This window comes from Carcharhinus amblyrhynchos, chromosome 17 (genome assembly GCF_965287045.1).
Source record: "Carcharhinus amblyrhynchos chromosome 17, sCarAmb.v2.hapA, whole genome shotgun sequence".
Lineage (NCBI taxonomy): Eukaryota > Metazoa > Chordata > Chondrichthyes > Carcharhiniformes > Carcharhinidae > Carcharhinus > Carcharhinus amblyrhynchos.
In genome coordinates this window covers 53238587-53257231 of record NC_137340.1, presented here as the reverse complement: position 1 = coordinate 53257231, position 18645 = coordinate 53238587, and the positions used below count along the sequence as shown (strand labels likewise).

At 48.3% G+C, this 18645-nt stretch overlaps 1 protein-coding gene across 2 annotated transcripts in view; it reads left to right on the top strand.

Moving 5' to 3' along the window:
• Positions 1-18645, top strand: part of LOC145354251 (A-type potassium channel modulatory protein KCNIP2) — a 361507-nt gene that overhangs the window by 315171 nt on the left and 27691 nt on the right. Inside the window, exon 3 of one of the 2 annotated variants that reach the window (XM_080205337.1) lies at positions 16300-16395. The exons of the other annotated variant lie outside the window; for it this stretch is intronic. Within the exon in view, the coding sequence (XP_080061463.1) occupies positions 16300-16395 (96 nt within the window). The remainder of the gene's footprint in view (positions 1-16299; positions 16396-18645) is intronic. 2 annotated transcript variants of the gene reach the window in all.

Below are 18645 nucleotides of genomic sequence, written 5' to 3'. Positions count from 1 at the left end.
TTAAGCTGTCAACCATCTCAACTTTGTCCCCATTGGTGTAGTCAGGGGCATGTTCTCCTTTACACTTTCTGAAGTCACGGACTATCTCCTTCATTTTGTTGACATTGAGGAAGAGATTATTGTTGCTGTACCAGTTCACCAGATTCTCTATCTCATTCCTGTACTCTGTCTCATCGTTGTTTGAGATCCGACCCATTACTGATCTTATATACAACTGTCATAAGTCTATAAGGAATGTAGTAGGGGGCTGAGGACACAGCCTTGTAGGGCACAGTGTTGATAATGGAGGAGGTGTTGTTGCCTATCCTTACTGATTGCAGTCTATGGGTTAGGAAGTCTAGGATCCAGTTGCAGAGGGAGGTGGCGAGCCCTTGGCTACAGAGTTTGGAGATGAGTCTTGTATGAATAATGGTGTTAAAGGTTGAGCGTATGAATCTATGAACAGGAGTCTGACAGAGGTGTCTTTGTTATCTAAGTGTTCCAGGGTTGAGTGCAGGGCCAGGGAGATGGTGTCTGGTGTGGGTCTGTTGTAGCAGTAGGCAAACTGGGAGACAGGCAATGTGGGAGACAGGAACTGATTTGTGCCATGACTAACCTTTCGAAATATTTCATAATGATGGATGTCAGAGCCACCAGATCATAGGTAGTAAGGCACCCTGCCTGAATTTTCTCTAGTATCAGGATGATGGTCATCTCCTTGGAGTGGAGTGTCACAGGGATCAGTGCTCAGCCCTCAACTACTTACACTTTATATTAGTGACTCGGATGAAGAAACCAAATGTATACTTGCTATTTGCTGATGGCAGGCAGGAGGCAAAGGGTCACAGAGGGACCGAGTGGTGGAGCGGGCTCAAGGTATCAAGTGGCAGAGTGGGCCTGAGGAACTGAGTGGCAGAGCAGGCCCGAGGGACTGAGTGGCGGAGCAGGCCCGAGGGACTGAGTGGCGGAGCAGGCCCGAGGGACTGAGTGGCGGAGCAGGCCCGAGGGACCGAGTGGCGGAGCAGGCCCGAGGGACCGACTGGCGGAGCAGGCCCGAGGTACTGAGTGGCGGAGCAGGCCCGAGGTACTGAGTGGCGGAGCAGGCCTGAGGGACTGAGTGGCGGAGCAGGCCCGAGGGACTGAGTGGCGGAGCAGGCCCGAGGGACTGAGTGGCGGAGCAGGCCCGAGGGACTGAGTGGCGGAGCAGGCCCGAGGGACTGAGTGGCGGAGCAGGCCCGAGGGACCGAGTGGCGGAGCAGGCCCGAGGGACCGAGTGGCGGAGCAGGCCCGAGGGACCGACTGGCGGAGCAGGCCCGAGGTACTGAGTGGCGGAGCAGGCCTGAGGGACTGAGTGGCGGAGCAGGCCCGAGGGACCGAGTGGCGGAGCAGGCCCGAGGTACTGAGTGGCGGAGCAGGCCTGAGGGACTGAGTGGCGGAGCAGGCCCGAGGGACCGAGTGGCGGAGCAGGCCCGAGGGACCGACTGGCGGAGCAGGCCCGAGGGACCGAGTGGCGGAGCAGGCCCGAGGGACTGAGTGGCGGAGCAGGCCCGAGGGACCGACTGGCGGAGCAGGCCCGAGGGACTGAGTGGCGGAGCAGGCCCGAGGGACTGAGTGGCGGAGCAGGCCCAAGGGACTGAGTGGCGGAGCAGGCCCGAGGGACCGACTGGCGGAGCAGGCCCGAGGGACTGAGTGGCGGAGCAGGCCCGAGGGACTGAGTGGCGGAGCAGGCCCGAGGGACTGAGTGGCGGAGCAGGCCCGAGGGGCCAAATGGCCTACTCCTGCTCCTATCTGTAATTTTGAATTCCAATAGCATTTCCAATCTGAACATTTCTAAAGACTGGTCTTCAGGAAATATTTATGGAGGTTTTTCACTGAGATTATTAAATAAACGAGTCCATGTTGAGCGGAGAGTGTAAGTGACTGTGGGATGAGATTAAATGTGGGGAGTAGAGTCTGTGTGACTGAGGATCAGGGGCTATGGGAGGAACAGGATTAATGTACTAATTAACCTTTTTCTAACTCTGTACTTTATGCTGTATTGACCACATGTAAATACGAAATGAAGCAGAGTTTAAAGATTTCTATATAAACCTGGACAGCAAAAACTTCAATACAATTCCCTTGACTGCATGTGCCCGGGGTACTCTGGTACCTGAAGGAATTGTTTGCATGATGTTAAATCCAAGTGTTTCACACAGGAACGCTGTTACCTGCTGGTGACTATATCCCATGTCTGTCTGTCTGTCTGTCTGTGTTTATCTCTCACCTGTTTGGATGAGTAATGAAATTGTGTCACCCATTCACCTGGGATCTGCCTTCTCACTATCACCTCACCTTCCTTCTCTGCAAAGCCAATATTTCGCTGTCTTCCTTCCTGTTCTGTGTTTGTCCAGCTGTGTCCCGAGTATTCTTTCTTTTCCTTTCTCATTCTCTCTCTCTCTCTCTTTTTCCCTTTGTCCTTTGTTTCTCTTACCTGGGTCTAATTTTGTTCTTTTTTTTTCTCTCTAACTTTCTCACTAACTCTATCCACTTCTTTATCTCTCTCTCCTTGCCTCCCTCATTCTCTCTATCTCCCTTTTCCATGTTTCTTGTGTTCTTTCCATCCCCCTCTCTCTGTGTTTTATTTATTTCCGCTTCCCTGTCTTGTGCTGGTTTTCAGTGCCTCTTTCCTCTCCTCTGCTGTCTGTCTCATTGCGAATCTCACTCAATCTCAGTCCGTGAATAATGCAGCACCCTGGGCTGTGAGGCATTGCTCGATGTAGCGCCCTGACTCACAAAGAACCCAGGGTCACAGTTTCTCCCTATGCTGAGGGAACTGACCCCAGACAGTGAAGGGGAGTGGATGGCAGGGCGGAGGGGGCATTTATCCCAATGGGAAGGGGGAAACCAGTTTTCCATCCCACTTCTGGTTGATATCCAGTGGTTCACGCCAGGAAATAAGGCCACTTGGATTGTCCGATGAAAAAAAGATTGGGCTTTTAGTGAGAGGCTTACCTGGTCGACCAGCCTCTGGTGTATGACCTGGGGGTGGAAGGTGTCTCAGTGAGATTTGTCACCTTAGAAAGGGGGATGTTTATAGGGGGATGGATTTGTGCTCTGGGAACGCCACAGTAAGGGAATTAACAGGAAACCAGTGTGTAATACTGGATAAGTTTCTATTCCAAACCATGGAGAGAACAGCCAAAGGTTATGTTCCTGATGAAGATTCAAGGCGAACAGAGGAAGAGGCTTTATTTCACACACACAGCTGTTGCGATCTGGAACGCATTGCCTGAAGGGACAGTGGAAGAAGCCCACAACCCTGAATATTAGGATGTGCCAAGTGTTCACCCAGATACTTTTTAAAGGATGTGAGGCAACCCATCTCCACCCCCCCCTCCCAGGCAGCACATTCCAGACCGTCACCACCCTCTGGGTAAAAAAGCTTTTCCTCACATGCCCCTTAAGCCCCTCACCCTTGGACCTCTGTCCCCTTGTGACTGACTCTTGAGCTAAGAGGAACGGCTGCTCTGTATCCACTCTCTCCATGCCCTGTATAATCGTGTGCACCTCGATCAGATCGCCTCTCAGTGTTCGCTGCTCCAACGAAAACAGTCGAAGCCTACCCCAACCTCTCTTTGTACACTTAAACTTTCCATCCCAGTCAGCACCCTCTCCAGTACAATCACATCCTTCCTATAATGTGGTGACCAGAACTGCACCCAGTATTCTCGCTGTGGCATCACCAACTTCTATACAATTCCAACATGACCTCCCTGTCTCTGTAATCTGTGCCTCGATTGATAAAGGCAAGTGTCCCATGTACCTTTTTCATCACCTACTAACAATCCCTCCTGCTTTCAGAGATCTGTAGACAAACACAACAATGTCCATTTATTCCACAGAACTTCCTGGTGTCCTACCATTCATAGTATACTTCCTTGACAAATTACTCCTTCCAAAGTGTATCACCTCACACTTTCCAGGGTTAAATTCCACCTGCCACTTATCTGCCAATTTGACCATTATTCCGTCTATATCTTCTTATAGCCCGAGACTCAATGTTAACCACCTCAGTGTTAACCACCCACCCAATCTTTGTGTCATCCGTAAACTTACTAATCCTACCCCCCATGTAGCCATCAATGTCATTTATATAAATGATGAATAATAGGGGGCCAACGCAGATCCCCTGGGAGAACCACTGGATTGGCTTCCAGTCACTAAAGCAGCTTTCTGTCACCACCCTCTGTGTCCTACAACTGAGCCAATTTTGAACCCACTTTATCAAATTTACCCTGAATCCCGTGTGAATTTACAAGTCTCCCATGTGGGACCTTGCCAAAGGTTTTGCTGAAATCCATATAAACCACAACGACTGCACTACCCTCGTCTACACACCTGGTCACCCCCTCACAAAATTCAATCAAATTAGCTAGGCATGACCTCCTTCTTACAAAGCCTTTGTGACGATCCCAAATCAAACTTTGCCTCTCCAAGTGGAGATAGATTCCCTCCTTCAGAAGTTTCTCTAATAGTTTCCCTGCCACTGACACGAGACTCACTGGTCTGTAGTTCCTTGGCTTTCTCTACACCCTTCTTAAATAGCGGAACCACATTAGCCGTTCTCCAGTCACTTGGCACCTCCCCAGTGGCCACAGAGGAATTGAAAATTTGGGTCAGAGCCCCTGTAATCGCCTTCCTTGCCTCCCACAGCAGCCTAGGGCACCATTCATCTGGACCTGGAGACTTATCCACTTTTACAGCAGCCAAAACCTTGTCCTTCCCTTGCTCAAGAACCTCACAGTCTCTCTGCCTGAATCCCATACCAGCGGTTTCATTCTCTTGGGTGAAGACAGGTGTTTAGTATTCATTCAACACTCAACCAACGTCCTCTGGCTCCACCTATAGATTGCCCCCTTTGCCCCTAATGGGTCCTAGTCTTTCCCTGATTATCCTCTTCCAATTGATATAGAATATCTTGAGATTTTCTCTCCTTTTACCAGCCAGAGCTCCCTCCTATTCCCTCTTTGCATTCAAGGGGAAAGGAATTGGAGGACTATGAGGGAAAGGGTAGGGGGAGCGGTGCTGACTGGATAGCTCTTTCAATGAGCCAGCACACGAGTGATAGACCGAATGGCCTCCTCTGCAGCAAACGATTCTATCATATGATAATCACAGGCCACCATCCAACATTGTCTCTTGTGATTTCACATCCTGATCTCAGTCTGCCATCTCCTTTTACTTTGCCATTCCTCCTGTCCCATTCTGTTGTGTGTCAGTCCCACCTGGATTCCTGTTGAAGCCAGTGATCTGCGTCTGTTCCCCATTCCCCCCACCTTCCTGCCAGAGTCTGCCTTCTGAATGAACCCAGTCTTGTTTATTTGAGTTGCAGGTCGGGCACGGTGTGTGTTGTAAGCTGTATTTTGTTTAAAATGATTCCACTCGCATGCCAAGCGCGATAGATTTGAGACAGCAGAAACAGCAGCCACTCGGTTACAGGTGGTGGTTTTTGGGTTGCCAACTCTGGTTAGACATCTTCCTGGAGCTTTCATCACATGACCTAGATCCCGCCTCCTCCCCTCATCACTCTCTTTCCATTGGTCCATCTTCGTGACATCCCAGCCTCCTACAGCCAATTAAAAACCAAGCAGTATGTTCCCTAATTGGATGATTCAGGGCTGAATCCAGTTTTCCCACAAAATCTCCAATATTTTCACAACCAAACAAAGTTTTGAAAGAAAATATACATTTTTTTTTAAACGGGTGCCCCAGTTTCCTCCCACAGTCCAAAGACGTGCGTTTGGGTGGATTGACCATGCTAAAACGATTCGATAGTTAGCACTGTTTGCTCACAGTGACAGGGACCCAGATTCGATTCCCGGCTTGTGTCACTCTCTGTGCAAAGTCTGCACATTCTTCCTGTTTCTGCATGGGTTTCCTCCGGGTGCTCCAGTTTCCTCCCACATTCCGAAGGACGTGCTGGTTGTGTGGATTAGCCATGCTAAATTCCCCCAAACTGGAGTGTGGCGACTAGGAGATTTTCACAGTAACTTCATTGCAGTGTTAATGTAAGCCTACCTGTGACATTAATAAACTTTTGTTTTTAAATTGCCCCTTAGTGTTGCAAAGTGTGCAGGTTGGGTGGATTGGCTGTGCTAAATTGCTCCTTAGTGTCCAAAGATGTGTAGGTTAAGGGAATTAGGGATAAATGCATGGAGTTACAGGAAAAGGGCTTGGGTGGAATTAGTACAGACTCAATGGGCCAAATGGCCTCTTTCTGCATTGTAGGGATTCTATTATTATTTTTCTGCCTAGATCAGTGTCTGAGAAAAATTGACTTTAATTCCTGGAGAATCGCGGAGTTCTGGGACAATCCTGGTGGGTTAGCAGCGTGACATGATGGAGTTGACTTAAAGGGCCCCCTCCCTTCCCAGTGGCTGGTCACAGTGAGTACAGTCTGCCTCTCGGGCGAAGGGAAAGGAGGAAAATGAGATTCCAATCCTGAGAAAACCGGGAAGCCGATGGGATCAGGCTTGGCTGCGATGCCCCCCATGGTCAAAAAGCTCAGGAGCTCTTCACTTCTGGGGATCACAGACAAAGAGTGGGGACTGGGGGGGGGGAGGCGCTAAGATACTGGCAGCTGTGTGTGGGACAGACACTCAGAAAACAAGGAAGCAAAATGCAAGAATGAAAGGGAGGGTTTTTTTGGGAGTGATCGCTTTCGTGTTAGTTTTAAAATTAGACATAAACTAAAATATTAATAAATTCCATGGTCAGAGCTCGTGATCCAGATGATGTGGCAGCTTAATTCCAGACAATTAGATCTCTGGCAATGTCTTCGCTGATCTAACTGGGGAAGAGATTTTATTAATTAGTGAATTAAAATTCCAATTCCTGAACTCAAATACTAGAAAATTGCCAAACAGACGTGCATGCAGAGTGCAGGAACTAACAGGACACTGCCTTGGTTCAATACATTTAACTTAACCCTTCATCTCCCACTCCCAAAGCAAAAAGATCCTCAGTTCTGACTAACATCAAACACCAGGCAGGTGGAATGGAGGGGGAGGGAGGAGGGGTAGGGAGGAGGGTAAGGGGAGACAGGGGGAGGGTGAGGGGGGGCCGGGGGAGAAGGGTAGGGTATGTTCTTCAGCCTACAGGACATTCTGGTCCTGCTGAATATGAACCGTCCCACCATGGTGGGTTGCCCAGTAGAGGGGGTGATGAACAGCAGAACGCTGTAGACATCAGCTGATTCAGTAGAAACTTCAAGAAGGGAAATGGATAAATATTTGAAGGGAAAATATTTGGAGTGTTGCAAGAGAAAGGTGAGGGCATGGAATATTAAAGACCTATTATCCAATCACTTCCCTCAACCCTCCTTCCGTCCCTCCCTCAGTCCTTCCTCCTTCCCTCCCATTGTCCTCCATCCCTCCCACGGTCCTCCCTCAATCTACCCTCCATTATTTCTCCCTTCCTCCTTCCATTAGCCATTCCTCCCTCCCTCAGTCCTTCCTCCTTCCCTCCCATTGTCCTCCATCCCTCCCGCAGTCCTCCCTCAATCTGCCCTCCATCGGTTCTCCCTTCCTCCCTCTGTCCGCCCTCCTTCCATTAGTCATTCCTCACTTCCTCAATCCTCCCTCACTCAACCTTCCTGCCTCCTTCCTCCCTCCCTCAGTCTTCCCTCCCTCCCTCCGAAGACTAATCACAATGTCACGAGTTAATTCCTGTTCCCTCCCAGTCCGTTCCAACCCATGAGACTGGCGCTGGGAATAGATTAATTTATTCTAATTCAATTTAATTATTTATTAGAGTCACAAGTGGGTTTACATTAACACTGCAATGAAGTTACTGTGAAAATCCCCGCGTTGTCACATTCCAGTGCCTGTTTGGGTACACTGAGGGAGAATTTAGCACGGCCAATGCACCCTAATCAGCACATCTTTCAGACTATGGGAGGAAACTGGAGCACCCGGAGGAAACCCACGCAAACACAGAGAGATCCCACACAGATAGTGACCCAAGCTGGGAATTGAACCCGGGCTCCTGGCACTGTGAGGCAGCAGTGCTAACCCACTGTGCCACCGTGCCACTGTCCACACCAGGAGCAGGATGACAGGGTCTTTAAGCCATAGTAATTGTTTCTAAGCAACAGTTTGGATTTTATTCGTTGATTACAAAGATATTGGGATTTGGGGATGAAAAGGCTGGATGACCAACACTCAAGAACCATCCAATCAAATAATAGAACAGAGCTCACCATCCCATTGGCTGCAGAAGGCAGGATGTGGCAATTTTGGAAGTGTTGGCCAGCCAATGGTGTGGGGGAGGGAGGCGGGGTCAGGGAAGGGGGGAGGTCACGTCCCAGAATCTCCAGGAATGTTTCCAACTCGGAATTGGTGACGGAAGCTCTGGCCTGGCTTTCCTCAGTGAGGTGAGGGGAGGGGAAGGTGGGTTTGTTTCCCAGGCTTGCTCAGAATCCAAAAGCCTTTCCCCATCATTTCCCAAAGCTTTGTGCTTTCTCGCTGTCTCAAAGTTCCCTCTCTGCATGCTGCCTTCGACATGGTGCTGTCTTATCCGGATTAACAGATTTCTGTATTGAAGGGAAAGATTGTGCAGATTGGAACAAATGGAAAGCAATCACAACTTGTCGTTAAAGTAACTGGTTACCGAGTGCCCCATGTGTTTGATAACTTTTCTCCATCACTCCCCATGCAATGCCTTTCCAGCTTTCCCTCTGGGTATCCCACTAAACCCATTCCTTAAGCTGATCTCCAACCCGTTCCTGCCACTGCACTCGAAGGTTTCCACACTGATGCTGCCAATCTGTGAAGACCTGCTTTTGATCTTTATTTTCCTCATCTGCATCCTCCACACTCAATTATCACTCACAGCACTATCACTGGCACCCTACGCCCAGACACCCCACCCTTCAGGAAGCTTGGTGCAGAATATGCCCTTGGCGACATCAACGGGGATGAAGTGGAAATGGTCGAGAGCTTCAAGTTTCTAGGTGTCCAGATCTGTCCCGCTCCCCCCATGCTGATGCCATGGTTTAGAAAGCTCACCAATGCTTCTACTTTCACAGGAGGCTAAGGAAATTCGGTATATCCACTACGACTCTCACCAATTGTTAGGACACTTATGCCAGACTCCAATTATCAAGCTTTCTACACCGTTACCCCAACAAAACTCATCTCCAAACTCTGTGGCCTGGGCCTCGGCTCCTCCCTCTGTAACTGGGCCTTAGATTCCCTAACCCACAGACTGCAACCAGTAAGGATATGCAACAACACCTCCTCCACGATCATCCTCAACACCAGTGCCCCATAAGGCTGTGTTCTCAACTCCCTACTATACTTCTTATACACCTGTGACTGTGCGACCAAATTCCCCTCCAATTCGATTTTCAAGTTTGCTGATGACACCACCGCAGTGGGTCGGATCTCAAACAATGACGAGACAGAGTACAGGAAAGAGAGAGAGCATCTGATGAAATGTTGCAATGACAATAATCTCTCCCTCAATATCAGTAAAATGAAGGAGATTGTCATCAACTTCAGGAAGCATCATGGACATGCCCCTGTCTACATCAATGGGGATGGAGGCGAAATGGTTGAGAACTTCAGGTTCCTAGACGTCCAGATCACCAACAAACCGTCCTGGTCCCTCCACACCGATGCTATAGTTAAGAAAGCCCCACCAATGCCTCTACATTCTCAGGAGCCAAAAAAAATTTGGCATGTCAGCTACGACTCTCACCAACTTTTACAGATGCACCATAGAAAGCATTCTTTCTGGTTGTATCACAGCTTGGTCTGGGCTCCTGCTCTGCTCAAGACCGCAAGGAACTACAAAGGGTCATGAATGAAGCCCAGTCCATCACGCAAACCAACTTCCCACCCATTGATTCTGTCCACATTTCTCGTTGCCTCGGAAAAGCAGCCAGCATAATCAAGGACCCCACGCACTCCAGACATTCTCTCTTCCACCTTCTTCCGTCAGGATAAAGATACAATGGTCTGAGGACATGTACCGACCGACTCAAGAACAGCTTCTTCCCTGCTGCTGTCAGACTTTAGAATGGACCTATCTCATATTAAGTTGATCTTTCTCTACATCTTAGCTATGACTGTAACACTCCATTCTGCACTCCTTATTTACCCTATGAACAGTATGCTTTGGCTGTACAGCACGCAAGGAACAATATTTTTCACAGTATACTAATACATGTGACAATGATAAATCAAATCAAACCCCCGACGCTCCCAACTGAACAAATGGCCAGTCGCTGCAGTACCACACTTAGCCTCTAAGAGGTGCCCACGAGCTGCAGATACTTTAAAAAGTGGAAGTGGGTGAAATTCTTCCTGCTTTTGTGCAGGGACTAACACCAGGTTCGAGAGGGTCAGAGTGACCATTCCTGATCCCTGCGATTCTTTCACACCACCTTTTGTATTTATAGAACAACTGGAATCAAATATGAATAAAGTTAATTTATCATTAGTGTCACAAGTAGGTTTACGTTAACACTGCAATGAAGTTACTGTGAAAATCCTCTAGTCGCTACACTCTGGCACCTGTTCGGGTACAGTGAGGAAGAATTTAGCACGGCTAATGTACCCTAACAAGCACATCTTTCGGACTATGGTAGGAAACAGAGCACCAGAGGAAACCCACACGGACATGGGGAGAATGTGCAAACTCCACACAGACAGTGACCCAAGCCAGGAATCGAATCCAGGTCCCTGGTACTGTAAGGCAGCAGTGCTAACCGCTGTGCCACCATGCCACACACATAAATTGTCATTTAAATAAACTGTAACCAATAAATATGCCAATAATTTACTACATTTCCCCTTCCAAAATTTCTTATTCCTCTGAACTGAATCCTCCCCTCCCTGCCCAGCCGGCTCAATTCTTCTTGAGTTCTCTGTTGACACAGTGGTACAGTGGTTTAGCACTGCTGTCTCACAGTGCCAGGGACCCGGGTTCAATTCCCAGCTTGGGTCACTGTCTGTGCAGAGTCTGCACATTCTCCCCATGTCTGCATGGGTTTCCTCTGGGTGCTCTGGTTTCCTCCCACAGTCTGAAAGACGTGCTGGTTAGGGTGCATTTGCCATGCTAAATTCTCCGAGTGTACGTGAACAGGCACCAGAGTGTGGTGACTAGGGAATTTTCACACTAACTTCATTGCAGTGTTAATATAAGCCAACTTGTGACACTAATAAATAAACTTAAAAAAAACTTTATCTGAAGGCAGCTCCTTGGTGATGATTGGCTGTTGAAGATAGCATCTTGAAAATGATTGGCTGCTTGAAAACAGCACCTTGGTGATGATTGGCTGCCTGAAGACAGCTGCTTAGTGATGATTGGCTAGTTGAAGACAGCACCTTGAAGATGATTGGCTGCCTGAAGTCAGCTCCTTGGAGATGATTGGCTACCTGAAGACAGCTCCTTGGAGATGATTGGCTGGTTGAAGACTGCATCTTGGTGATTGGCTGCCTGAAGTCAGCTGCTTGATGATTGGCTGATCTTTGGCAATGAGACATTGGGCAGGGTGAGGAGGCAAGTCCCTCAGTGCCCCTCAGCTGGAGCAGGACTTCAACCCTGGGCATTGTGAGAGGAACAGAGTTATCCAGCCTCCCTGTTCAATTCACCCTCGTGGGCCCTAACAGAGAGTCCCAGTGTTAAACATGTTGGTTCCACCACACAACATCACAATAACAGAAAGATCTTTCATTTCATTTCCCTCTTCACAGATTGCAGCTTTGGTGTTATTTTTAATGTAAAATTTGGACATTTTCACCCAAATCTGAGAGAATGTGTGGGAGGGGGTTGGGGGCAGGAGTTCCTCAAGTCTGCTTTGGAAAAGGCTGTTAATCCTTACGCTGTACTCACCACAGTTTGTACATCATCAACACCCATTGCCACATGCCTCACACAGCAGGGGTTCTGTTGCAACACTACTGTCCTTTGGGATACGTTGGGCTGACAGGTCATTGATCAAACATAGAGGCATCTTCTGCAGAAACAAATATTGACTGTTTATCGCTGACTGGAGTGTTGTTTACATTCTCAGCAGCTCACTGTCACTCACTGAGGGAGGCGGCCAGAGAAACAGATTCCCTCCCTCCCAGGACAGGTACAGCACGGGGTCAGATACAGAGTAAAGCTCCCTCTACACTGTCCCCCATCAAACACTCTCAGGACAGGTACAGCACGGGGTTAGATACAGAGTAAAGCTCCCTCTACACTGTCCCCCATCAAACACCCCCAGGACAGGTACAGCACGGGGTTAGATACAGAGTAAAGCTCCCTCTACACTGTCCCCCATCAAACACCCCCAGGACAGGTACAGCACGGGGTTAGATACAGAGTAAAGCTCCCTCTACACTGTCCCCATCAAACACTCACAGGACAAGTACAGCACGGGGTTAGATACAGAGTAAAGCTCCCTCTACACTGTCCCCATCAAACACTCCCAGGACAGGTACAGCACGGGGTTAGATACAGAGTAAAGCTCCCTCTACACTGTCCCCATCAAACACTCCCAGGACAAGTACAGCACGGGGTTAGATACAGAGTAAAGCTCCCTCTACACTGTCCCCATCAAACACTCCCAGGACAGGTACAGCACAGGGTTGGATACAGAGTAAAGCTCCCTCTACACTGTCCCCCATCAAACACTCCCAGGACAGGTACAGCACGGGGTTAGATACAGAGTAAAGCTCCCTCTACACTGTCCCCATCAAACACTCACAGGACAAGTACAGCACGGGGTTAGATACAGAGTAAAGCTCCCTCTACACTGTCCCCATCAAACACTCCCAGGACAGGTACAGCACGGGGTTAGATACAGAGTAAAGCTCCCTCTACACTGTCCCCATCAAACACTCCCAGGACAGGTACAGCACGGGGTTAGATACAGAGTAAAGCTCCCTCTACACTGTCCCCATCAAACACTCACAGGACAAGTACAGCACGGGGTTAGATACAGAGTAAAGCTCCCTCTACACTGTCCCCCATCAAACACTCCCAGGACAGTTACAGCACAGGGTTAGATACAGAGTAAAGCTCCCTCTACACTGTCCCCCATCAAACACTCCCAGGACAGTTACAGCACAGGGTTGGATACAGAGTAAAGCTCCCTCTACACTGTCCCCCATCAAACACTCCCAGGACAGGTACAGCACAGGGTTAGATACAGAGTAAAGCTCCCTCTACACTGTCCCCCATCAAACACTCCCAGGACAGGTACAGCACGAGGTTAGATACAGAGTAAAGCTCCCTCTACACTGTCCCCATCAAACACTCCCAGGACAGGTACAGCACAGGGTTAGATATAGAGTAAAGCTCCCTCTACACTGTCCCCATCAAACACTCCCAGGACAGGTACAGCACGGGGTTAGATACAGGGTAAAGCTCCCTCTACACTCACAGAATAGTAGAAAATTGGAACTCTGAACTCTACACTGCTGAAGCTGGTGTTCAATTGTAATTTCCAAACTGAGGATGATAGATGTTGATAGAGATCTGAGGGCAGTGGAGCTGTGTCCTGGGTTAGATAGTAATTCCAACACACAAATGGTCACCCTCTCGAAAGAGTGGGTGTTCTCAGTGGGGTGACAATGTGCACAATGACGAAGTGAATAGGCACAGCTGTTGAATGTCTCCTACTGGGGACACATTCAGACTCATCATTGGAACTGAGAAATAAAACTAGGTCCATATAACTTCATAGCAGCACAGTCAGAGGGAGTGTGGGTCATCGGAAAAAGGGGGGATGTTGAGAGCTCACCCATAGCTCAGCTGATTGAAGCAGGGCATGATGGGACTTTGTAGAACAGGAAGATCCCAGAATAAATCATCAGTTTATGCTCAGCATTATCTATCCAGACCTCCTTCGATTAAGGAGGGAAGTGAGACCTGCCAAAGTTCTCACTACAAAGGCATCCTCTCAATGTTTCCCCCGCCATCCCTCGCCTTCCCGAAAAATGGCCGCACACCGTCACATGACAAGAGAAAGAAAGGGACTTGACTGTGATGCCCTGTGCTGTCGAATAGCCCAACCTATACTCACCAATCAGACTGACAAATAAAGGATGACCACTGATTGGAGGATAGTGTTCCCATCTCCCCATGTCACTTACCCACACATACACACACCCACACCCACACACACACACCCCCCCCACACACACACACACCCACACACACCCACACACACCCACACACACACACACACAACTCCATCTCTCCAACCAGGGACCAACCCCAGCAAGGAGTCATCACCCACAGGGAGAGGATGGGGTGTTAAGGAGAAAAATCTGAATGAGTAAAATGTGATCAAATGAAACAGGAAATGAGGATTTCCTCTTTAAAGACAAGTTGTGATGAGTGTTCCTTCAATTGTTGGGTGTCTGGGTCCACTGGCTTTCAACTGCTCTTGGGTATTTTGTGTTTAATGAGTGAAAATTAACTCGTGTCTCATGATAAAGATTTTCCTTTCCTTTCACTCCCTCCCCAAACTGCAAAGGTTAAAAAGGCAAGCGCCCCCCCACCCCCCTGCCCTGTACTGACAGCAACCACTCCACTGGCTGTTTCTGGGTAATATCCTCCTCAGGGTACCAGAGCCCGAGTGTGCGTCCAGTCGGGACAATCTGTGCAACTGAGTTCCATGACCCTGGTCAGAGCTGCTTCCTTCCATGTGAATTCCATCCCATGGCCTGCTCTTCCTGAATGATCCACCACAGGAATGATTTGGCTACAGGAGTGGGTCAGAGGCTGGGGTGGGTAACTCTTTCCCTGACTCCCCAAAGCCTGTTCACCATCTAGAAGGACATATGGGTGAGCACAGTTTCAATACCAGCAAAGTGGATTGACATAATCCCCGGACAAAATATTCCATTTCATCCACCACCTTAAACATTTCACTCCCTCCGCCACTCTCAGCACAGTGACAGCCTGTGTACCATCGACAAGATGCAGTGACTCACCAAGGCTCATTCAACAGCACCTTCCAAAGCCTGCTCCAGGCCTGGGAAAGAATCAGTCACTCCTTTGCCCTTCTACAGTAGGCAGCCAAAGGCATGAGACAACTGATTGAGACTATTATTTATAAATAAAAGTCCCCCTCTCCTCCAAACACCACCTTAAGAACATAAGAAATAGGAGCAGGAGTAGGCCATCTAGCCCTTCGAGCCTGCCCCGCCATTCAATAAGATCATGGCTGATCTGAAGTGGATCAGTTCCACTTTCCCGCCCTCTCCCCATAAACCTTAATCCCCTTGTCTATCAGAAACCTATCTACCCGTGACTTAAATATATTCAGCGAGGCAGCCTCCACCACTTCAACGGGCAGAGAATTCCAGAGATTCACCACCCTTTGAGTTAAGAAGTTCCTCCTCAACTCCAATCTAAACTGCCCCCCCCCTTATTTTGAGGCTGTGCCCTCTAGTTCTGCTATCCTTTCTAAGTTGGAAGAATCTCTCTACCTCTACCCTATCTATCCTCTTCATTATCTTATATGCCTTTATAAGGTCCCCCCTCAGCCTTCGAACCTCCATCAAGTACAGACCCAGTCTATTCAGTCTCTGTTCATAGTCCAACCCCCTCATCTCTGGTATCAGCCTAGTGAACCTTCTCTGTACTCCCTCCAAGGCCAATATATCCTTGCGCAAGTGCGACGACCAAAACTGCACACGGTACTCCACCTTCCCCTCCCCCAGTACCCCCACCGCCCACTACCATCCCCTTCCCACCCCTCAACCTCTCCCCCCCACCACCACCCCTCCCCCAACTGTACGCAACACCCCATCTCCTCCCACACGAACCCCAACACCTCGTAACCCCACCCCACCCCTGTGCCTGGTTTACTATCCAGCCCCCAAACATCACACCCAGAGGCAGAACAACCAATGACCAAAGCTTGTTCATTCGTCTCAGTCTGAAATCTCCCTCCAGCTTCCCATTGGCCAAAACCATTCACAACCTATTGCCAAATTTGCCCAATCAGAGAAGCGCCCTTAGAGGCAGAGGTCATGGGTCAGCGGCTCAACTTCCTGAATGGAACATGGAAATGAGCAATGCCCACTGTTACCAAGACAACCTCACTCCACAAGATTGGTTCCAATATCTGCTGCTACCCCCAGAGATAAATCCCAGGGTGCTTTGAAAGCCAGTGGACAAGTTATTTCCCCACTATTCAGCAAACAAAATAGCACAAAAAAATGAAATTTCTGTTTTACTAAAAGAAATTGATGGGGGAGGGGATTAATTTTCTTTTCTCCGTTAGTTTTTGGTTAATTTTCTTGTTATTTTTTTGATGACTTTTAGGCAACCAGCCACGTCACAGCACAAAAGCACTAAGGCAGCGTTTCCTGAAAATCTTACCTTGCTGTCGGCCTAGGCTGATCCCCTCACTCAGTGAATGCAAGTGAAACCTTCTATCCACCTTCTTCTTGTGAAATCTTTGTGTAAAATGATGATGCCGTTGTGTTTATGCTGCTCTCAGTTCGCTTTGTGCACTCTTGCCCCCATGTCACGGACACCCCTGGGCTATCGATGCACAAAGTGTCTATTGACCCAGCTGTGTCAGCCAATCAGCTGTTGGTGGGGTGGGTCTTACGGCAGAAACCAGTCTAATTAACAGCGCTCAGAAAACAAGGTGTATTTTTACAAAGAGCGCTCAACGAAACAGTCTACAGAATCTATTTACAGTGAGTCTCGACAAATTGAACCCACAGTCTACAGAATCTATTTACAGTGAGTCTTGACAAATTAAACCAACAGTCTACAGAATCTATTTACAATGAGTCTCAACAAATTAAACCGACAGTCTACAGAATCTACTTGCAAAGTCTCTGTGAACAGAACCCATGGCCAGAACAGAAGAGGGTCTCCCAATAAATGCAGAATGATTTCTCCAGCCAGGACGCAGTGAGTGGAGGATAGTTATTTAATACAAATTACAAAATTAATCCCAGTTACTTAGTGCAAGGGGGTCTCAAGGTATGATGTGTCAGAGGAAATATTCAATCGCCTTCATTCTGGCTAAGAATAGTGATGTCGATATATGCAATGATTTATGGGATCAGTTGTGTTGGGTTTGGTCTATCATCTTGAATCGACCAGAAGTTAATATTGTTACTGTATTCGCAGAGTCAATAACTCAGGTGGGACCATTGTATACACTGTAGGCACTTAATCAGGCAGAGCATATTATTGAACTTGATTTCATTGATTTATTATTGTCACATGCATTACTGTACAATGAAAAATATTTTTTCTTGCGCACTGTACAGACTAAGCATACCATTCATAGAGAAGGAAACAAGACAGTGCAGAATGTAGTGTTACAGTCATAGCTAGGGTGTAGAGAAAGATCAACTTAGAATGAGCTTGATTCAAAAGTCTGATGGCAGCAGGGAAGGAGCCATTCTTGAGTCGGTTGATACATGACCTTAGACTTTTGTATCTTTTTCCCAATGGAAGAAGGTGGAAGAGAGAATGTCCGGGGTACGTGGGGTCCTTAATTATGCTGGCTGCTTTTCCAAGGCAGCGGGAAGCGTAGACAGAGTCAATGGATGGGAGGCTGGTTTGGGAGATGGACTGGGCTTTCTTCACAACACTTTGTAGTTCCTTGCGGTCTTGGGCAGAGCAAGAGCCCAGACCAAGCTGTGATACAACCAGAAAGGATGCTTTCTATGGTGCATCTGTACAAGTTGGTGAGAGTCATTGCGAGCATGCTGAATTTCTTATGTTTTCTTGCCTCTACATGGTCCATATCCCCTATTCCCTACCTATTCACGTATCTATCCAGATGCATCTTGAACTTTGTTATAGAATCTGCTTCCACCACCTCCTCCGACAGCACGTTCCAGGAGTTCACCACCCTCTGTGTGTGAAAAACCTGCCCCTTACATCTCTTTTAAACTTACCCCCTCTCACTCTCAAACTATGCCCCTGAGTAATTGGGGGCACGGTGAGATGGCGTGTTGGCACAATGGTTAACATTGCTTCCTCACAGTGCCAGGGACCTGGGTTCAATCCCCGGCTCATGTCACTGGCTGTGCAGAGTCTGCACATTCTCCCTGTGTCTGTGTGGGTTTCCTCCGGGTGCTCCGGTTTCCTTCCACAGTCCAAAAGATGTGCTGGTTAGGTGCATTGGCCATGCTAAATTCTCGCTCAGTGTATCCAAACAGGTGACTAGGGGATTTTCACAGTAACTTCATTGCAGTGTTAATGTAAGCCTACTTGTGGCACTAATAAATAAACTTAAACATAAAACGTAATTGACCCTTTGACCCTGGGGAAAAGACTATCCACTCTACCCAAGCCTGCCATAATCTTGTAAACCTCTGTGAGGTCCCCCCCTCATCCTCCGACACTCCAATGAAAACAATCCAAGTTTGTTCAACCTTTCCTCGTAGTCCATATCCTCCAAACCAGGCAACATCCTGGTAAATCTCTTCTGCACTCATTCCAATGCATCAACATCCTTCCAATAGTGTGGCAACCAGAATTGTACACAATATTCGAAATGCGACCTAACCAAAGTCTTATACAATTGCAACATGATTTTCCAATTCCTATACTCAATGCCCCAGCCGATGAAGGCCAGCGTGCCATATATCTTCTTAATCACCTTGTCCATCTGGGTTACCACCTTCGGGGAACTGT